This window comes from Trichoderma citrinoviride (assembly GCF_003025115.1).
Source record: "Trichoderma citrinoviride strain TUCIM 6016 unplaced genomic scaffold BBK36scaffold_4, whole genome shotgun sequence".
NCBI classification, from domain to species: domain Eukaryota; kingdom Fungi; phylum Ascomycota; class Sordariomycetes; order Hypocreales; family Hypocreaceae; genus Trichoderma; species Trichoderma citrinoviride.
The window spans coordinates 1,421,497-1,441,112 of NW_020194712.1; the positions used below are offsets into that span (position 1 = coordinate 1,421,497).

General features: G+C 55.4%; 5 protein-coding genes across 5 annotated transcripts; 3 read left to right on the plus strand and 2 right to left on the minus strand.

Moving 5' to 3' along the window:
• Positions 1-326: 326 nt before the first annotated feature.
• On the minus strand, positions 327-4,312 carry BBK36DRAFT_1195246 (hypothetical protein; the record flags this gene model as incomplete). Its single annotated transcript, XM_024896886.1, has 2 exons — positions 327-4,045; positions 4,106-4,312. The coding sequence occupies 2 exons, from the start codon at positions 4,310-4,312 to the stop codon at positions 329-331; spliced, it is 3,924 nt and encodes a 1,307-aa protein (XP_024751533.1).
• Positions 4,313-7,002: 2,690 nt separating this feature from the next.
• Positions 7,003-8,750, plus strand: BBK36DRAFT_157370 (white collar 2; the record flags this gene model as incomplete). The annotated part of the gene is made up of 2 exons (XM_024897659.1): positions 7,003-8,460; positions 8,608-8,750. The coding sequence occupies exons 1-2, from the start codon at positions 7,113-7,115 to the stop codon at positions 8,748-8,750; spliced, it is 1,491 nt and encodes a 496-aa protein (XP_024751534.1). The 5' UTR covers positions 7,003-7,112.
• Positions 8,751-10,062: 1,312 nt separating this feature from the next.
• Positions 10,063-12,264, plus strand: BBK36DRAFT_1195250 (amidase; the record flags this gene model as incomplete). The annotated part of the gene is made up of 5 exons (XM_024896887.1): positions 10,063-10,187; positions 10,316-10,418; positions 10,529-11,024; positions 11,101-11,117; positions 11,206-12,264. 5 exons carry the CDS (start codon positions 10,063-10,065, stop codon positions 12,262-12,264), a joined length of 1,800 nt encoding a protein of 599 aa, XP_024751535.1.
• Positions 12,265-12,478: 214 nt separating this feature from the next.
• On the minus strand, positions 12,479-13,522 carry BBK36DRAFT_1133103 (hypothetical protein; the record flags this gene model as incomplete). Its single annotated transcript, XM_024892067.1, has 5 exons — positions 12,479-12,643; positions 12,760-12,932; positions 13,012-13,197; positions 13,298-13,317; positions 13,443-13,522. 5 exons carry the CDS (start codon positions 13,520-13,522, stop codon positions 12,479-12,481), a joined length of 624 nt encoding a protein of 207 aa, XP_024751536.1.
• Positions 13,523-17,015: 3,493 nt separating this feature from the next.
• On the plus strand, positions 17,016-19,320 carry BBK36DRAFT_1134862 (hypothetical protein; the record flags this gene model as incomplete). Its single annotated transcript, XM_024892444.1, has 5 exons — positions 17,016-17,045; positions 17,878-18,143; positions 18,232-18,694; positions 18,752-19,248; positions 19,299-19,320. The coding sequence occupies 4 exons, from the start codon at positions 17,016-17,018 to the stop codon at positions 19,238-19,240; spliced, it is 1,248 nt and encodes a 415-aa protein (XP_024751537.1). The 3' UTR covers positions 19,241-19,248; positions 19,299-19,320.
• Between the last annotated feature and the right edge of the window lie 296 nt (positions 19,321-19,616).

Genomic DNA, 19,616 nt, shown 5'->3' on the forward strand with positions numbered 1-19,616 from the left:
GATACCCGATGCTGTTTGTATTCTGTCCTTTCTCTTTTTGGTCTCGTATTGTCGAATGCAGATATTAGCAAGATGAATATTTGTTTTCATCAAAAGCTCTCTTTATATGCTGATTTTGTGAGGTATGTATTTTGATGGGATTCCTTATATACATGATCATACACATTTTCTGCCTACATTTCCTTTATTTCCATCTTCTCATTCCCTTTACCTCCTTGATAAAGAAGCCCATTAGAGCCAACTCCATATAAAGTATCAAACACATCATCCACCCCAAAGAAAAGAAGAGTGAAGATGAGGAGGTGAAAATGGCAACAATTTCTCTTTTTTAGAAAATCTTGGTAATGCTCTCCCTCGAAATCACGCTATTCTGCTTCTCATCCCTCTTGACCCTAAAGAAGCTATCGCAAAAGTCGCTGCACCGCATGTGCCTCAGAAACTCCTCGTCGTGCGTAATGACAATCAGCTGAAAGTTGCTCTGCTGCTGCCTCGCCTGGATGATGCGGTGCAGGCTCTCGGCCAGGGACTTGATGTTGTCGCGGTCGAGGTTCGTCGTCGGCTCGTCGAGCGCAATGAGGCCGCAGTTGACGCCGAAGCTCTCGGCGAGGGCGAGGCGGATGACGATGCTGGCGAGCACCTTTTGGCCGGCGGAGCAGCGGCCGCGCATGTCCATCTCGGCGTCCTGCTTGACCATGACCAGGCGGTAGTTGTAGTTGCGCCGGCCCGTGGTGGTCTCGTTGTCGGAGCGGATGAGGATGGTGTCGATGTCGGTGCCCTGGTACGTCGTCTGCCACAGCTCGCCGGCGATGCGGTTGACCTCGGCCATCTTCATGGCGTGGTACTGCATCACGGCTGACTCGACGGCGAGCCTGCATTGCGCCAGGTCCTCGATCGCCGCCTTTGTGGTCTCGACGCGGATGTGCGACTCGCGGTACCTTTGCTTGGCGTCCTTGTAGTCCATTTCCCATTCCTGCAGGAGCCGGCCGAGCTCCTCGTCCTTGGTCTTCATCGAGCCCATGACGGAGCCGCGCTCGGCCAGCAGCCGGTTGGCTGTATTCTCCAGCGAGCGAGCCTCTGCTTGCAGGCGCTCGTAGTCCTCGTGGGCATTTCGATCCTCCAGCTCTGCAATGTCTCGCCGCAAGACGTCGAGTGTCCGCAAATGCTTGCGGTAGTTGAGGTTGTCGCTGATGTTCTTCTTCTTGCGGTCTCCGCTGTCAATGTCCTGCTTGAGCTTGTTCGTCCGCACCGTCAGATCAGCAATCTCCTTTTCTGTGGTACTAATGGCTGTCTCGAGAGAAGCAATTGCTCGCTGGTTGGACGCCAGGTTAGTGAGGCCGCCACGATCGACATAGTCCTGAATATCGAGATCCATCATCTTGATTTCGCTCATAGAGTTGAGAATGGCATCTCGCTCCTCGGTAACGACTTGCTCTTTGGAACGGCCCTGGCGAAGAATCTGGTCGCGAGCCGATCTTGCCTCTGCAATACCCGGCTCAATCTTCTCCAGTTCCTCATCAGTCCGCTGTATTACTTCACGCTGGTGGTTGTAATCTTCCTTGAGAGTTTGAATCTGGTTCTGGAGGTCCTTCTTCTTCTCGAGCTGTCCCGCGGTGCGCCCAATCTTGTTTCTCAGCTCGCTCTTCTCCAGCTCAAGTGAGTTGAGTTGATCCTTCATCCGTTGCCTATCAGTCGTGAGCTTGGAGATTTTGTTTTTGAGGCTTCTGAGCTGCTCAGACACGTTGGACTGGAGCTCGTGTATCTCCTCGACACTGCGAGTGACGCCGCTGGACGACTGTTGCGAGACGATGTGGTCTACCTGGGCCTCGGCGTCTTTGATGTCTTTGACCGTCTGAGAGATGTTCGCTACTGTTTTGGCCAGGTCCCCAATGTCTCTCAGTTTCCCCTCCTCTGCCACGACGAGGGCATCTTCCTCTTCAAGCTGCCTTTCCAGAGCCTCATATTCGACTTCCGCAGTCTTCCACTCCTCCAAAAGAGGAGGCAGCTCTGCCGAAAGCCGTTCAAAAGTGTCAAAGGCCGAGCGCACCGCCCGCAGTGATTCCAGGTTGTCCACTGCCTCTTTCAGGTCCTTTTCCGTATCAACTTTGCCCTTTGGATCCAGATGCTTGTCAATCTTCTTGCGCAGGCGATCGAGAGTTGCCGCCTGGCCGTCATCAAAGTGGCGTTCGCAAAGTCGGCACTTCTTCTGCGTATCCAGCATACGCTTGCACTTGTTGTAGTAGTCAAAGAGAGCGTCAAAGAGACTGAGATCGGTGCGAAGCTCCTCGACTTGCTGCTCAACAGCAGCAACCTCCTCCACATAGTCTTCCACGACAGCGCCGTCACGGACCTTTTGCAGCGCAGCGACAACTTGTTGCTTGCTCCGATCCATCTGTTGGGATCTTTTCCCGTGCGTTTCTTTTGCATTCTTCAGTTTGTATTCGACCTTTTGCTGCTTCTGCCTCGTCTGGTCTCGACGTTTCTGAGCCTCCTGAAGAGCTTTGCTTTGGCGGCCCTGGACCGACTGGAACAGGGAGTCTAGCGAATCCGGTTCCCAGTTGCTCCCCAAGACGCCGTTTAGCTTGTCCTTCCACATTTCGGTCAATGTTTCGAGCTTTCGTTTCCGGTCTGCCATTTCCTTTTTGCGAAGTTCGAGCTGCGCCCGGTCCGATGCCAGCCTGGTGCACTCGACAAGCTCCCGGCCCAGCTTTTCGTTCTCGTTCTCCAACTGCCACTGCTTATCGTTGGCCTCACTCAACTGCTGGTCCCAGTTGGCCTTGTCCAAGTCTTGCTGGACCTGCCTGTATCTTGCTTCCAATTCCCCAAGCTGCGCGTCTAGGAGGGCCTTGGCTCCTTCGTCAACGTCAATGCTCCCGGCTTCGTTCTGCAGAATGCTTGTGCGCTTTTCAATGGCCCCCATGCGCTGTTTCGCAGATACGCGATCTTGCGTTCGGGCAGCTTTGCGACCCTCGAGCTCCGTAATAACACCCGTGGCCCTGTCGAGCTCCGCAGCGTTTTCCTTTTGCAGTCGCTCCAGATCCCGCTTCTTTTCTGCCAGGAGCTTCTGGATCTTGTCATGGAAGGCTCGAATCTGCTGGTCCTTCAAGTCCCCGTCGAAGCCTCTGAGGTTGTACTGCCGTGCAGCTTCTTGGATCAGCTCCACCCTCGCTCTGAGTTGGCGCTCATATTTGTCCTTGTCCGACTGGTGCTTTCCCTGCTCGGCCAGCTTCGCTGACAGGGATTGACGATGATTCGCCAGCTCCTTTTGGAGCTCAGCGTACTGTGCCTTGTTCTGCTCGGCCTCTTGTTGATAACGAGCCATGCTGTCCTCGTACTGGGACAAGGAGCGCTCGAGGGCTGCATCGTCGTCCGGCAATTCCTCAATCGTCTGTCTGAGTTCGTCAACAGCGTCCTGTCTATATTCGAGCTGCTCTCGCTTGTTGTTGAGATTCTGGACGATTTGGAGGAAACTGTTGGCTTGCTCATGCTTCTGGCGTATCATATCCTGCGTCTGCTGCATCTCGGCTGTCAGCGCTTCACACTTGTCGCGAGCCGCTTCAATCTCTGCCTGCAGCGCACTCATGCGCTTTTCGGCCCGTTCGCCCCTGTCCTTGTTGATCTTGTTGTGTGCCTCGTCGGCCTGGAGTTTGACAAGCTCCTCTTGCTGCTTTTTCCGGAGCACCTTGAGATTCTCAATGGCCTTTGCGTACTTCATGGCCTCGAAGATCTCGTCGAAGCGCTGCTTCAAGACGACAGGCGTGCTCAGCGGCCAGAGAGACTCATCCTGGTGACAGAATATGACGGCGTCGAGAATGGCTGGAGAGACACCGAGGCGCTCGGGGATCATCTCGTCCAGCTGCGCCTGTCTGGTTGACGTCGTGGTCCGCTCTCCGTTATTGACGACTACTAGTGAGCAGTCGAGCGTCTTTTGCGTCCTCGTCTTCTTTGATGCGGTGAGCTGTATGCTTCGAGTCGCCACATGTTGTCGATCGTTGATGGAGCGGAATTGCAGCTTGACCTGGGCCAGGACCTCTTTTTCTCCAACGAGCTGAAAATGAAGCATTTGTCGTTAGCGGAGAGCGCAGACCGTGACACAGACTTGGCTTGCCTTTGGATCGTGAATGAAGGCGCCGCCCTTGCTGTTGGGAGGCAGCTCGCCTGTGGTTGCATATTTCAGACATTCGATGATTGTCGTCTTTCCGGAGCCATTGTAGCCAACAATGAGAGTCAGCGGAGTGTAGAACTGGATGGCCTCGCGGGCGGCCGGGCTGAAGGACCGAACGCCGGAGATGGAGAGCTTGTCTATTCTCGACATAGTGGAGGACGACGGCTAGGTATTCTGTGTGCACCGGATACCGAACTGCTGCTGCTGCTGCTGCTAAATTGGAGCAGTCAAGATTGTTCAAGGACGTGGCATTTCCCTGTGCGTCTGGCGGCTGAACCGGCGACGGGCGAGCGATGGAGCGTATTGACTGCGTTGCGTGCAGACCAGATGCCCGTTGCCTGTCTAGAAGCTATTCCGATATGCAGCCCTGGAAACGCGCTCCAGGCAGCGGGTCACGCGTTGAGCGCCGGGCGCTTGACTGATGCGTGCTCACGTGCGATAAGATAGACGGGAGAATCACTTTAACCCCTCCTTGGCTTGCCTGACCTGAGGGCGTTGACGTTGCAGCACTAACTGTGACTAGCAGATGATGGGCAAGATGGGCGAGATGGGCAAAAACGGGGCACAGATACAGATGCAGCTCTGCACTTTTGTCCATCAGGCCCATCAGGAGCCGCGGATCTGCACCGCTCCAAGGCGTTGTGGTGCACTACTTGTCGAGTACAACGGGCAAAGCTGGATGGCACTTGCAAAGACCTTGGTTACGCACAGCCACTGACGACTCGGGCTGGAATTGGGCGTCCCACAGGTCGCAATGTTGCATCACGGATGGCGGGATTGGATGCTGCGATGCAGAAGTCAAGGGTGGACACGACGACCCCGAGTGCTTGTTCTTTTAGCCTAGTCCTGCTCGGGGGTTGTGCGAAATCTTGACAAGTATCCGCCAGGTATCCCGTCGAGATGACTCGAGAGCTGCTCCATCCCTTGGTGCTTCTCCATCTCTCTCCGGATTACCGAGCAAGAAGAAGAATAGTTCGTGTACGTGATTCAAACGGCATCAGAGCATCATGCCGCGGCGAGTGAGATGCCGGCCCACCAACGTACCTTAGCCCATCTGTGTTCGTATCATATCCTCCGGACATTGCATGACTTGATGGCTTAGGTGGTTGTACCTTGGAGTAGGCAATCTCCATCCAGCCGCTGCTTGGGGGCGCTTTGTCTGGTGACTGAGTTCCAGGAACAGTCAGATGTGATGTATCAGGCAACGATTTCCCTTGCATTCTTGCTTCCCCCTCCCCGGAACTGCGTCGCTGCTTAGCCAGGCCAAGTGGTCGAATCGGATCCAGCTGTGCGAGGCCCGAGGCCTGTTAGCCGTGGGAGGCTGTACCACCGGCACGACGCCGGTCAGCAGGCCTTTCTTTTTCCTGCACCAAGCATGGTTGAAGCTGTCGCAGGTTGATGGACGATGGACGGACGACGGTGGTGGTTGACGGTGCCTGCCATGGAATTCGACAATGGCTGTGTCTGACGTGTCGCCTCAATGACTCAATGCTTCGTGTTTGCAAGTACTTGGTAATTCAGCTCTCTGAGGATTCGAGTGTGATGATATACGACAGCCGGATCATGGTACAGTATACTTGGGTACAGGACAGCACAACTTGCTCGGGGCGTGTCGCCTCCATATCTGCGGACCGCATGAGATGACATCAAATTGCCGTGCTGAATTCCCATGCTCAGAACCAAAGCCGAGGACCGCTTTTATCTTGTTCTTAAATTTTTTCCCCCCTTCTAGCGTTGTACTTGAAGCGACGTCTTCCCACAGCAGCCGCTAACCCAGCGCCGCAGTTTGAGGGTTGCGTCATGCCTGAAATCTCTGGGTTCTTGGTTTCGGGTCTCGTTTGGCTCTGCTCTCGGCCACTTGATGGGCTGGATGGCTTGTATGGATCTGCGCTTTGCTCTGCTCAGCTGTCCACCCCCGCTATTTACTAACTAAGGTAGGCGGGTTAGGCAACTTGGACTTGCGAGTGATGCTAGCGGCCACTTGTGCTGCCAGACATTGCTGCTGCTAGCAGAGGCTCTGTGTGAGACCATGTACTACATGACTTGTATCCAATCCCAGGCCATCCCTTGGCTGATTGCAGCGTAGCCCAGTACAAGTACCTACGCTCAAAGTACCTACATATCACCCACAACATATAGTACCAACGTTACCTGCGTGTCTTACTATATCTCACCCTAGGCAGGGCCTACCTCATGTACAGGCCCTGCAAGTCGGTGCGGTGCGACAGTAGCCGCCAACCTGCTACCAGGTACGAGTACCTCGCCATGGGTGGGAAGTGCATGCCTGAGCAGCCGGTCGGGTCTCTCACTCGCGCACTGGCGATGAAACAAACCCGGACCCGACCCCAACCAGGCACATGCCCAAAGTACCAGGAGCCCGCTTTTCACGGGGGCAATTCTCCGGCCTGCTCACTAACAAGACAGCACTGAGCCCGCTGCGCTGCAGGCCAAGTCCTGGCTGGCCCCAGCGTAGCTGAAATCCCAGGAGCTAGCACTATCGCATTTGCTTGAAAGCCATGCCTTGTCCACTCCATGTTCGTTACCTTACGTAGGGCATTATCGATACATATAAACACGGCGAGGCCGCTGCTGCGACAACCGCCAACGCCCACGATCCCCTTTGGCCTCGGCCTCTTTCCATTTGTCCTTTCTCTCCCTGACGCGCTTACTTACACGACAGCCCAGCTCCTCGTCTGCCGGGCCTCGGACAGGTGCGAGCAAACCTGCAGCACAAACAAGCCCCCCCAAGCCCCCCCCCTCCCCAGGGCCCTCCCCACGAACCTTCACGCCAGCTCACGAACGCCGCGGGCCCCTCACCTAACAGATACTGCAAAGCCCCCCCCAAAGACGCCACTGAACGCACCCAAGGCTTGCCCAGCTGCCCGCTAATCTGACGCCCTCCTGATGCGGAAAATTCAAAAGCTGGTGGTATAGCAATACTACCGCGACCATGTCCGGCCCACCTCCTCTGCACGGCGACCTGTTCAGCTTCGGCAACATCGACGTCCTGCCCATGTTCCAGGGAGCAGGGCACAACGACCAGGGCATTTCCGGGCCAGCGTCCAGCGCAACCGGCCTAGCTGATGCGCTCCATCTCGACGACGCCAGCAGCGACGCCATGGCACTTCTCGAGAGCACCATGATGGCTCACTTCGGCGGCGACATGTCTCTCAACATTGACCCCATGGCCGGCATGCTGGACGACGACGCCGGCGAGGTGGACGGCCGCCTCATCTCCCAAGACGCAATTCTCAAGGCTCAGGACCAGTTCAACACCGCAGCCAACGACGTCCCGGGCGCAGGGCCCATGCCAGCCGCAGCCTTTACGCCCACCGCCATGGCCAGCAACAGCAACAACCCGCTGACCGAGTTCACCAAGCGACGCAACTGGCCGGCGAAAGTGGTTGAGGAGCTCAGGGACCTGCTGCAGATCCTCGACTCCAACGGGCGCATCAAGTATGTGTCTCCCAGCATCACGCCCTTGGCGGGCTACACCCCCGAAGAGGTCCAGGACACCTTTTTGAAGCACCTCATCCATCCCGACGACCAGGGCGTCCTCGTCTCCGAGCTCCACGAGTCCATTGCAACCGGCAACCCGCTGCGCGTCTTCTATCGCATGAGGAAGAAGGACGGCACCTATGCGATCTTCGAGGCCGTGGGCCACGCCCACATCGCGGCGGCCAGATTCGCCCCGAATCCAAATAACCAATCGCCCTTTTGCCAGGCCGTCTTCATGATGGCGCGCCTTTACCCGACGAAGAATGCAGCCCTGCTGGACTCATTTCTGGAGCACAAGATTGAGAACGAGAGGTTGAGGCGCCGCATAGCTGAGCTGCGCAGAGAGGAGGAGGCGGAGGCAGAGGAGGCGCAGCGGCAGTGGGCGCACAATCGGGAGGGCCGGTCCGATGTCACGTCGGAAAATGCTAGCACGGCAGCGTCGACGGTATACGGATATCACAGCGTCCCTAACGAGATGCCCATGCCATCAGCAGCAGCAGCGGCTGCCGGCGCCGCTGCCGTTGACGGTGCGTTGACGAGAAAGAACCTGGAGGGCGCCACGGGGGGTAATCGTCAGGACTCATTGCGTGATAAGATGGCACGATTTGAAGCGTCCTCGGCGGATACGATAGCGTTCTTGACAGGCATAGAAAATGGGGAGCGGATGAGCAATGGCAACCGGAGCCCTACTCTGATCAAGGGCGATGCCGGAATCGCCATGCCCATGGACCGGGATTCCAAGTCAGGCGACAAGAAGAAGAAGCTCAAGTTGGCAGAAGAATACGTCTGCACTGACTGCGGTACAGCCCCCCTTTTATCCTTTTTCAATCCACCCATCCGGTCTGGCTTGGCTTGGTTTGCCTTGGGGGTTAAGCTCTCCTCATTGGGAAATGGCGCTCCTCCCAGCCGACCACCTTTGAAATTCAGCTGCTAACGACGACTCTTAGGCACTCTCGACTCCCCAGAATGGCGAAAAGGCCCCAGCGGGCCAAAGACACTCTGCAACGCCTGCGGGCTACGCTGGGCCAAGAAGGAGAAGAAGCGCAACAGCGTCGGGACTCCCTTGGCCAAGCCTATCGCGAGCGGATGACGTGGCGGAGAAGCAGTTGGCCAGAAAGGCTGGAAATGGACGGGAAATAGCTAGCTATACTAACACGGCCGGGCCGGAAACTTTGCGCTCAACTGCTTTTATACGACGGAATCTCGATACGGAGTTTTGGGCTGGTTTTAAAGACGCATATATCACTGGCGACAGGGACTGGCCTGCTTTACTTTTACCGTTCTTGTTGTCGAATCTTTCTTTTGGGGATGGACGATTGATGGCCTTCTTCTTCTTCTTCCTCTCAGCTTCATCTCATATTATCTTCTCTTTGTCACCATTTTCTCCTCTGCTTTTTCTTTCATTATTCTTTTATTCTCCATTTTTGTCACGGGCATCTGTACACGATTATGATACCCCATCGGGAGGCGGCATTTGAAGCAGAAATAGACGGACACGGATGATACGCGGCGAACAAAGCCGCGCTTTTTCTGCTTTGGAAACACACGAATAGAATACGGATTACATGTTATTGATTTCATTTCACTTTTGCTGCAATCTGGGTGCATTGCTTGGTGATGTATGCTTGGCTGCCCTTTTATGTGACGGGTCGTAACCTGCTGAAGCCAAACCAAACATCGAGATCGTTTCTAACTGAATGCCACTCATTTCACGCAGTTGCAATCAAAACCACACTTGTATCTCTCAAAGTCCAACACCGCAGATGGAGGAGACCAAATCGAAAAGCCCCCGCTTGCAGGAATGTTCGGATATCCTTCTGCGTGGCTTACATAGTTCAAGAAACTGCCGCTAGCTCTTCGGCTTGGTCCAAGGCCTCTTCGGCCCCTCTGCTGACATGTGCTCATCTGTTGGCCTAACCTACATCGACTCATATCATCAAAGGGATTCGTCATCCTCACGTTTATGAGGAACGTCATGGATGATGCTTGAAGAAATAAGAAACCACAGTTACTCGCCTTTGATTTTCAAGTTACCCCAAAACACATCCTTACCTACGGAATTCTCACCCATTGCCGGGACAGTGAGACCGACTGTTGGCCGCTACCGCAACCCGTCGGCCTAATTATAAACATCAAATAGATCCAACTGATGCAGGCATCGGATTAGATAAAAAGCGGCTAACAACCACGATCCAAGTCGAGGGGTAGAAACGCTAAAACATCCCTCAAGAAACCTCGGCTGAGACACTCCATCAAGCTGCGTGACCTGCACCTCACTCCTCCCCCCCCTCAAATCTTCTTTTCCGAGACATTCTGGAACCAGACAAACTTGTCGATCGCCCCAATTCCAATCCCAATTGTCTCACACACGCCGCACCGTTTCTTCCAGAGAAGCCAACATTATGCCTCCTCCGGACAACTTTGCCAACTATCCCGATGTCGTCCAGGGGCCGGACACGGGATATGACCAGCGGGTAGACCACAACCCGGTGCTCCGGGGCTTGCCCCTCACCGTGGGCGCTGAAATGTAATGTTGATAAATACTTTTCCATCGCCAAAAGGGGCGGGCGAATTTGTTCAAGTTTTTGGATGACGAGATTGAGATTGGGGGATGTGCTGGCTGACTATTTCTCTCTCATGAGTTCTCAACTGCAGTATAAGCCGGAGCGGCATCGTTTCAAGATACTTCCTCGCCAACTCGGGCATCACCAAGATCAAGGACATGCCTGAGCTGGACAATGTCATGCCTACTTTCCATGTATGCTTCTTATCAACATCTTTCCCTCACCCCATCTTCTCATCCCCGTCCAAATCCAAATAGTATGAAATGAGAATATATCTGGCTGACGAGTCCCTTCCTCTGCAAAGCCCACGGTCACGCCCCTCGGCCCAACAGGCCCCATGCTCGAATTCGAGCCAGAGCTCCTCACCTCCAAGCACACCTCCTCCTCCTCCTCAAAGTTCCGCTACTACTCCGCAGCTGACTACCACGCCGTGTACAAGAGCGGCGCCCTCACCCCGCTCCAGGTCGTCGAGACCCTGCTGGGCCTGACCACGGCCAAGGGCGGCAAGTACAGCGACGCCTGGGCGGACGCCCACGGCGCCGAGAAGCTCGCCGTCGAGGCGGCCCGGGCGTCGACGGAGCGATGGGCCGCGGGGAGGCCGCTCGGCGTGCTGGACGGCGTGCCGGTGGGCGTCAAGGACGACACGGACGTCAAGGGGTACGTCAACCACTTTGGCATGAGGTACAACGGCTCGCTGCCGGCGTTTGCGGTGCAGGAGGAGTCGGCGTGGCCGGTGAAGAAGCTGCAGGAGGCTGGGGCCGTTGTGCTGGGGAAGAATACGATGCACGAACTGGGATCAGGTACAGTTTGCAGAAGCCATCTATATTGAACCATATGTGTAATGAAAGGAAGTGCTGACGACCGCTGTTTATGCAGACACCAGCGGCCTAAACGTAGGTCTTCTTCTCTACTCATGACACCATAACCTCAAATCTCATCCAACACAAAGCGTTGAGCTATACTGACCCGAGAACACACAAGGTCGTCCAAGGAACACCCACGAACCACCTCAACAACGCCTACTACCCCGGCGGCTCCTCCAACGGCGCCGGGTCCTCCATCTCGGCCGGCATCGTCCCCATCTGCGTCGGCACCGACGCCGGCGGCAGCATCCGCATCCCCGCCAACTTCAACGGCGTCTACGGCCTCAAGCCCACCCACCACCGCACGCTGGCCATGGAGGGCACCGTCTGCGTCACGGGGCCCCTCGCCGCCACCGCCGCCGACCTGACCATCGCCTACCGCCTCATGAGCCAGCCCGACGCCTCCTGTCCCACGCAGGCCCGCTTCGCCCTCTCCCTGCCGCCGGCCCCCTCCTCCTCCGCGCCCCGCGTCATGGGCGTCTTCCGCGACTGGTTCAACAGGGCCGACCCCCCCGTGCGAGACCTCTGCGACAGGGCGCTCGACCACTTCGCCTCGCGGCGCGGCTACCAGATCGTCGACGTCAGCATCCCCTTCCTCCCGGAGACGCAGGTCGCCCACGCGGGCCTCTGCATCGCCGAGATGGCCGAAAAGGCCCGCCGCCGCACCCCGCACAACCCGGCGCACCACCTCTCGCTCGTCGGCCCGGCCAACAAGATCCTCCTCTCCGTCGGCGCCCAGGTCTCCGCCGCCGACTACCTCAAGGCCAACGCCCTCCGTACCGTCCTCATGCGCCACCTCGCCCACCTCTTCCAGAAGCACCCCGGGTTGCTCATCATGACGCCCACGACGCCCCTCATCGGCTGGCCGCGGTCGCCCGGGGACAACGCCTGCGGCATGACCGACGCCAACATCACCCTGCGCAACATGTCGTACATCTTCCTCGCCAACATGACGGGCGTCCCGTCCGTCACGGCGCCGGTCGGCTACGTCGATCCCGAGCAAGGGGAGGGGAAGCTGCCGGTTAGTCTGCTCGCGACGGGAGAGTGGGGGAGCGAAGAGCAGCTGCTGGCGTGGGCGAGGGAGGCGGAGGACTACTTGCACGAGACGTATCCCGAGGGACGGAGACGGCCTGATTCGTGGGCGGACGTGTTTGCCTTGGCTCGAGGGGAACAGTGAACAAGCGTTGCGTGAAACACACTCAGCTTGCTCTATTCATGTAGAGGATCGAAAACTGCACCTTTGTTCAGATCCCTTGTTCATTTTCCGCCTTAAACGTTCGTAAGCTCATCGATCGAAGTCTTGCCCTGATAGGGGGCACTCAACGGACTACTACAGCATGTAGTTTATGGATCTATATATCCCATAAAGAGCCTGTGCCGCCAGATCAAATTCAGAAAAACTTGGAAGCAATCCCCAGCAAACCAGAAGGACCCTGCTGACCCCCGCCCTGACTCTTCATATACATCTTCAACGCCAGCTCCCCCGCCTGCTGAATTGCAGACTCCTTGCTTGCCTCGGAGGAAACCTTTCCGTTGGCGGCCTTGGAGTCGAAGAGCTGTTGTTGTTGACGAAGAAAGCTGTCAGCATCAAATCATACTTTCCCGCGTCTGTACTGATCTCGTTCTCTCGTTTCGCTTTTTGGGCATTTCATATGGGAGGCAGTTCTCTTACCTTGCTGGCCTCGGACATGGCCAGGCCCAGAAACGCCCCCTGGCTCTGGTTGCCGCCCGTCTCGCCCTGCGTGAACTTCTTGAGCGCCTGGAGAGCGGCCGCGGAGCCGAGGCTGCCGGAGTCTAGATTATCGGCGTCCTGTTCGTAGGTCTGCTTGTGCTTGTTGATGGCATCTAGCACACATAACACACTGTCAGCCCACGTATATCTTTTTTTCTCCATAATCTTTCTTCGAGGGTCAAAACTTCTCACCCTGCTCGTCAATGTCGTCCTCAGCCAGGCGGCCCTTCTTCTGGCCGATGCTGCTGATGACTGAGGAGAAGATGTCGCTGCTGCCAGACGAGCCGGCGTACTGCTGGGCGTGCTGGTGGGCGCTGCGGAGTTCCTCGTCTTCGTTGTGGAAGTCGCCGCCGGCGGGATAGTTGCCTCCGTATGCCTCTATATGATTTGCGAAATGGTCTCGAGTTAGAATTGGGATGATGGTCTTCGGATAAGGGGGGCTCGGTTGCGAAAGGCGGGGTGAGGGAATGGGACTGACTGTTTCCGGGAGGGAGCTGGCTGTTTTCTGTTGTTGGTCGATGGTCAGCATTGGATTGTTATAGAGTAGCGTGAGGCATTCCCGCTTGAAAGGCACAGGATGCCTGGTGATGGTGGTGACGATGGGAAGAGGAGGGATGCGGCACATACCTTGGTAGCCAGAGTTAGAGCCAGAGCCGGAGCGCTGCTCAAGGAATTCCTTGCCCATCTCAACAAACTTGTCCATGTTGTACTGCGTTCTTGTCTACGAGATCACGATACTGGAAAAAAAGGGACGCCGCAACGAGAGTGTGATGGAGGCAATGAAGACGCTTGTTTGGCGGACGATGACGACGACGGTACGGATTGAGTTGAATATATAGATACGGCTTTGCGGCACCACATACGTAAGAGATGGAACCCCTCTGCACCACCCGGACGAAGCTACCCCGCCGTATAAGCTGCGACCGAAAGATGCAGAGGGACCTGGCACAGCTGAAAGACCGGAGCTATGAGAAGCGCTACGGACGGTGTAGCAGGAAGAGGGGTCCAATGGCCATTTGGACTGCGGGGGTGCGGGCATGCACGTTTTCAATTCAATTGTGGTCTGCGTGGTTTATGGGCTTGTAGCATCTCTGACTGAGGGACGGCATCAGCTGTCCTGGGCTTGAACCCTGGTCTTTTCAGCTTCCTGTACCTGTTCTGCGATACATAATACAACCAACAACCTCAGCTGAATGTAGGCTGGAGATTATGTAACCAGGCCCTTTCAGGAGAGCCCTGGAAGTGACTCGCACGGAGCTTCCGTGCTCCCTCCGGCCTTTACCCACAGCGATCCCAAGAGGGTGACGCGTATCATTGATGCGTGCAATCACCGACATGGCGCAAGTAAGGCATTGGATACATTAGGTAAGGTATAAGCTGAACCCGATTCAAATCTCTCTCGCCGCGTCACTTCATTAAACGCACCTTCATGCAGACAATCAAATGCTTGCTACTACTACTATCGGATCTCTCCCCGAATTGTGCCTTGAACCATGAGAACCACGAACAGCTTAGCACAGCTGCTAAGATCGCAATGTCCCGGTGCGGCTGGGGAGGGTCATGAACAAGCTAAAGCTTGGCGGTCTCTATTTTCCACTCCTCAGTGATTCTAGCCCGGTACAGCCACGTTTTCGGTGGAGGCTGGAGGCTGCGACCCTCACAACTTTTGATTATGGCCTGGGAACTCGGCTGCGAGCGAGATGATCAATTGAAAGCCCTTGTTTGGCCGAGGCACTCCGTATCTTCAAACCTTTTTGTAGGCATGTAAGGTATGCATGCATACTCCGTATGAACAACTCCTTTCCAGTGGTGCCTCAGCATGCGCTCGAATCCCTCAACAAATCGATCAGTCAATCAAAGCGAAGAGATGAAAGCTTCTTCTCCCCCCTTTGAAACACCAGCCTCGAGTCTCAGTTCCGCGACACGAACCAAAACTCCCCCTTATTCACACCTCCAACTGGCTCACTCGCCTAACAGCAACCAGTCTGCACAGCTTGAAACCACTGTCGCAATTGTGCCTTGCCCTCATCCAGGAAGCAGGGAAAAGAACAGACCCAATGGCACTTGCACATCATCCATCGCGTGCACAGGCGAACCACCCTCCTCAGCCCCATGGATGACTTGGAAGCATTCCATTGGGCGTGCTCGATGCGCGTCTGCGTCTGAGACGGGAGGGCGAACCTAAAGACCACCTAGACAAGACAGCCAAGACCAGCCGCTCCCACATATGCGCGGGCAATGCCAGCCTTCTGTCTGCCTCTGGTCGCATCTGTAACACGCAGCTTGGGTGCAACCTTTCTGGGGAAATGGATGCTGCACACTGCAGTTTGGGGTTCTGCGCGTGTTTCGGGGTGGCGCTGAGACGAACTGGAGGCGGCCAGCCTTGCCCCTTTCGTTTCTTCGCTTCTTGTCTCATTGTCCCTCGAGTGCAGTCACTTCTCATGTTTGCTTCTGATCCTCAAAGGCCTTTCCAGACATGCGCTCCATACTTATCTTCACGTGCAGAGTTCAGAGCGTTCAAGCTGGTTCATAGCCGTATCGGAGGCCTTGCAAAATACATCCCGAATCGGCAAGTCGCTAGAAAAAACCTCGCCTGGCCGAGCAGGGCAGGGTTCCCTTTCAAAGAGAGAGAAAACGGGGGAACATAAAGGCAAGATTGCGGCACTCGTCATCTCGTGATGCGCCCCGATGCTGCCGTTGTGCCCCACCGTACCGGGTCCGCCGGTGCAAGGACGGGCAGTACGGGAAGATACATGATCGCTAACAACAACCTGATTCTCAAAGCCGGCAGTCCTCCTTCCTGGTGGTGCTGCGGACGGCCTCGGGAGATAAAAGTGTCGCCTCAGACAAGGATGGCGTCTTCGTACGATTCGGACAGTGTTCAGTCGGGTTGTTTATCCGAACGAGGCTATACGAGTAAGTTTTTGTACGCGTACCTCGGGGGACTGGCACGGCATCTTGGGCCGTTGCTTGTAGTAGTAGTACTAATATAACAGATGTGTAAGTGCCAGTGTGAGAGAACTCACAGATAGCATGACAGGAGTCCAATTTCGAGTTGTTGAGGTTTGTGGCGGCGGTAGGGGGAGATGTAGCACTCCGTTCCTGCAGAGCCTCAAGCCAAGGAAAAGCCTTTGTCAATAGTCTCCTGGATTAAAATAGCATTTTGACGTGCTGCAAGCAGGATGGAGATGCGTTTAGTAGTATGGAGACCGTCAGTCGGTGCTCGATGCTAGCTGACTGCAGGATGCCAAAAATATCGCCCAAGTGGCGGCGGTCGGCTGACGCCACGATTGCTTCCCGTGCTGATGAGATGAGGAGAAACAGCAAATGGTCTTGCACGGTTCCGTCCTTATTTTGTTTCTTCCTTTTTCCGTTGGTGTGCTCTTATAAGTCGAAGCGATTATCGTCATTTCACGATGGCCGCAGCACGGAACACTCCGTACTTGTACTTGCCTCTTTACCAACAAGCACAGCCTCGCGTCCATGTACGGCACTCTGCGCTCCCGCCCGGCTCCCACAGGACATGGAGACAAGATGCATCGTGCTCACGGGGCCCACTGTTGATCGAAGAAGAGTTGATCCATCCTGGTTGCCGTCATCGTTCGCTGTCGCCGCCGCCGATTACCTCGCATCGTGAGGACTCTGCTTGGTGCATCTAAGCCCTCAGTCAGCTTCCGGCCAATACATACTGTATCCAAGTACCTGCTTCGTAAAACACACATTTTCCTCGGTCGCGTTAAATTTGACGGCTCTTCGTACTCCCGTATTAAACAATGTCTCACCATGCTAATCACCTGGCTCCAGCGCTGATCACGGCAGAGGGCACCCAATTGCACCAACAGTCAAGGCAGCTCGCATTGCTCCGCCCAGTCAGCCCAGCCTAGGCATGCATGCCCCCCGGGACAAGAGGCAGCCCCCCTTGCTCCCTCTCCCTTGCTCCCTTGGCTGCTGCTTGATTGCCTGCCGTGCGTGCTGTGCTTGTGCTGTGTTTTGCTTTGCTTGCCATTCGAGATGATGAACCCTTGCGGTGCCCCTGTCTCTGCTAGTAGTAATAATCGTCGTGCTTGTATCCGTACGTGCATTACGTACCGATCTTACATGATAAGTAGCACTCCCTCACTGGGTAGAAAGCTCTCGTACGTCGTCATTGTCTGCAGTTCGGTGTCGAATCATGGCTGATATGATTGAGGCACACAATGCATGAGGCTAAAAGGTCGAGGCTGCAGGTGAACTGACCTCCCCCAAACTCCCTCCCCCAAAGTACAAGTAAAGCCTCCCCGCCAAGCGCAAGTACAAGTATCGCAGCCAAGTCGCCCCTGCCTCGCGAAAGTGCGTTTCACCTTGACCCATCCAAACCCTCGCTCCCAACCAAGACAGAAGGCGCCCCCTGGCTGCGGCTTCCCAGAAACCCAGAATCCTCGACGGCCACTTTTCGGGGTACTCTCCACCTTATTACAGGCAGGAACGAAGTATCTCGTACCGTACCTGCCTTTTCACTTGTACCTGCCCAGCCCGGCTTCGACTCGCCGCCTCCGCTTTCCGCGCTTTTTTCCCTTTTTCCATTTTCCATCAAATCTTGCCTTTTGCCTTGCCTGCGTCTTTGTTCCCGTCTCTCGTTTGCTCCATGTTTCCGTTTGGCCCTTTGTTGGCTCCTCTGTCGAACGACTAAGTGATTCCTATCAGAGCGATAGAGTCCCTTTTCCTTCTTCCTTCTCGCATCTTACTCAGTACTACTTCGTTTATTCATCTTCACCCCTTCTCGACTCTCTCTCTCCGTCTCTTCTCGACAGTTCTTCGACTCCTTGCGCCGACCGTCGCTTCATCGCCTTTCGTCGCTCTTCATCGCCCGGCCATCGCCACCGAGGCAGCGCGCGCAAACCGTATCCGAGGCTGGGAATGAATTAGTCGGCTCCGGTTCTTGGAGCACCCAGCACCGCTTCGGCCGTCTATCCCAACGCTTCCCGCAGACTCCCGGTAGGAGTCGACCAGTTGCCCATCGTGGCGACCACAATCGACGCGCAAAACTCCCTGCTTCGAGGCGACCCGACTTTCGATCAGAATGGCGCCCAGTACCACCACCGCTCCGTCAGCCAGAGCGGCGACTACGGCGTCGAATACGGCCAGGCCTACCCCCAGGCATCTCTCACACAGACAGCCTATGCTCAGCCCACATACGCCGAGCACGCGAGCCTGAACCAAGAGGCAGAAACTGGTGCTGCTGGCGGCACCAGTGGACGCAAGCTCGCGTTCCTCAAGGGCAGATGGCCCACGGGATTCTTGGCCATTACCGGTATCCAGGCTCTCATCAACCTGGCATTCGAAGCGTATGTCACCAACATAGGGTGGACCCCTTTTTCTTTTCTTCATTTTATTCCTTGGGGTCATGTGTTCGGATGCTAACATTTGTCGCAGCTATGTGTTTGGCAAGTTCCAGCTAAGCTTGGGCGACTACATCACGGATCCCCAGGTTCAATCTCAGTACAAGACGATCCCTACCTTCTTGACCTTATTCATTTTCGGCTTTCTTTACGAGCTTGTCATCGTCTTGGATGCCCTGCGCATGAAAAACACCATTCAGATCATTGGTGTCTGCATCGCCAACCTGGCGCTCTTGGTCTACGCGGCCCTCCAGATTGAGCAGATTCAGGTCGCCCTGGGTATCTTGGAGGTCAATGGCGCGCTGGAGCCGGGCACCACCTCGGCTATGCTCTGGGGTGACATCAGGGCCTACCTGATTGCCAGTCCCGTCATCATTGCCGTGACCACCATTGGCATGGTCTACATGGCCTGGAAGCTGTACCAGCAGTTTGCCTGGGACATTCTCAAGAATATCGGTGCTGATTATCGCATGAAGAAGCGATTTCTTCACTACCAGGTATGGATGCATGCTCATGAGCCACATCGAGACGGACTCGACTAATATGTTTGTCAGATTTACATCGCCTTGCTCAAGTTCGATTTCTTCTTCTTCCTCGGCTTCATCATCCAGTTTGTCGTCGTCGTCGCCCAAAAGACCGATCCCGAATTCGCGCTCACGATTGCCACCATTCCAATCACAATCGCCATTCTGATTGCCGCTGCATTCTTCACCCAGCGTGAGAACAAGCCCGGCATGATCGTCGTCATCATCCTCTACTTTGGCGGCCTGTCATACTTCATCTTCAAGCTCTTCCGCATCTACGAACCCAGCCGCGCCCAGTCCTACATGGCCGTTCGCAGATCTCTCACAGCCTTCGCCGTCATCACCATTCTGCTCATCATCATGACCATCATCAACGCCATCATCTGCATGCACAACTTCGGCGCCGGTCTCAAGGCCCACCTGATGGCTCCCCGCAGGGATGAGGAGAAGACGGACGCCAACTCATTCGGCATGTCCGATGTCAAGTCCCCGATGCAGAACCGCATGACGATCGATTAAGGAAGCCAGTTTTGCCCTAGATTGGGAAAACCAAAAAAACAAAAGTAGCAGGGCCGCGGAGATGGGAATGTACAAAGAAACGATTTTACGAAAGGGAATGGGTTGGCCCCCTTTTTACACACATGAGCCGCCTCATACAGGCTCGACACCAAAGGCAAACTCGGAAGGGCTATGCTGGAAGGGGATATTTTTGATAACATCCCATAAACTAAATGGATACCAATTTTTTTTTCTTTATTTGCTTTGTCGGACTTTTGCCTCTTTTTACACCTTTTCCTTTGTCATTGTCTTATTCGTCGAGTAGGCTCAGCAATGAAGGGGCGTTGGATCTGTGCTTCGCATTCCTCCCTGAACGACCGCGGGGAGTTTTGTCTGG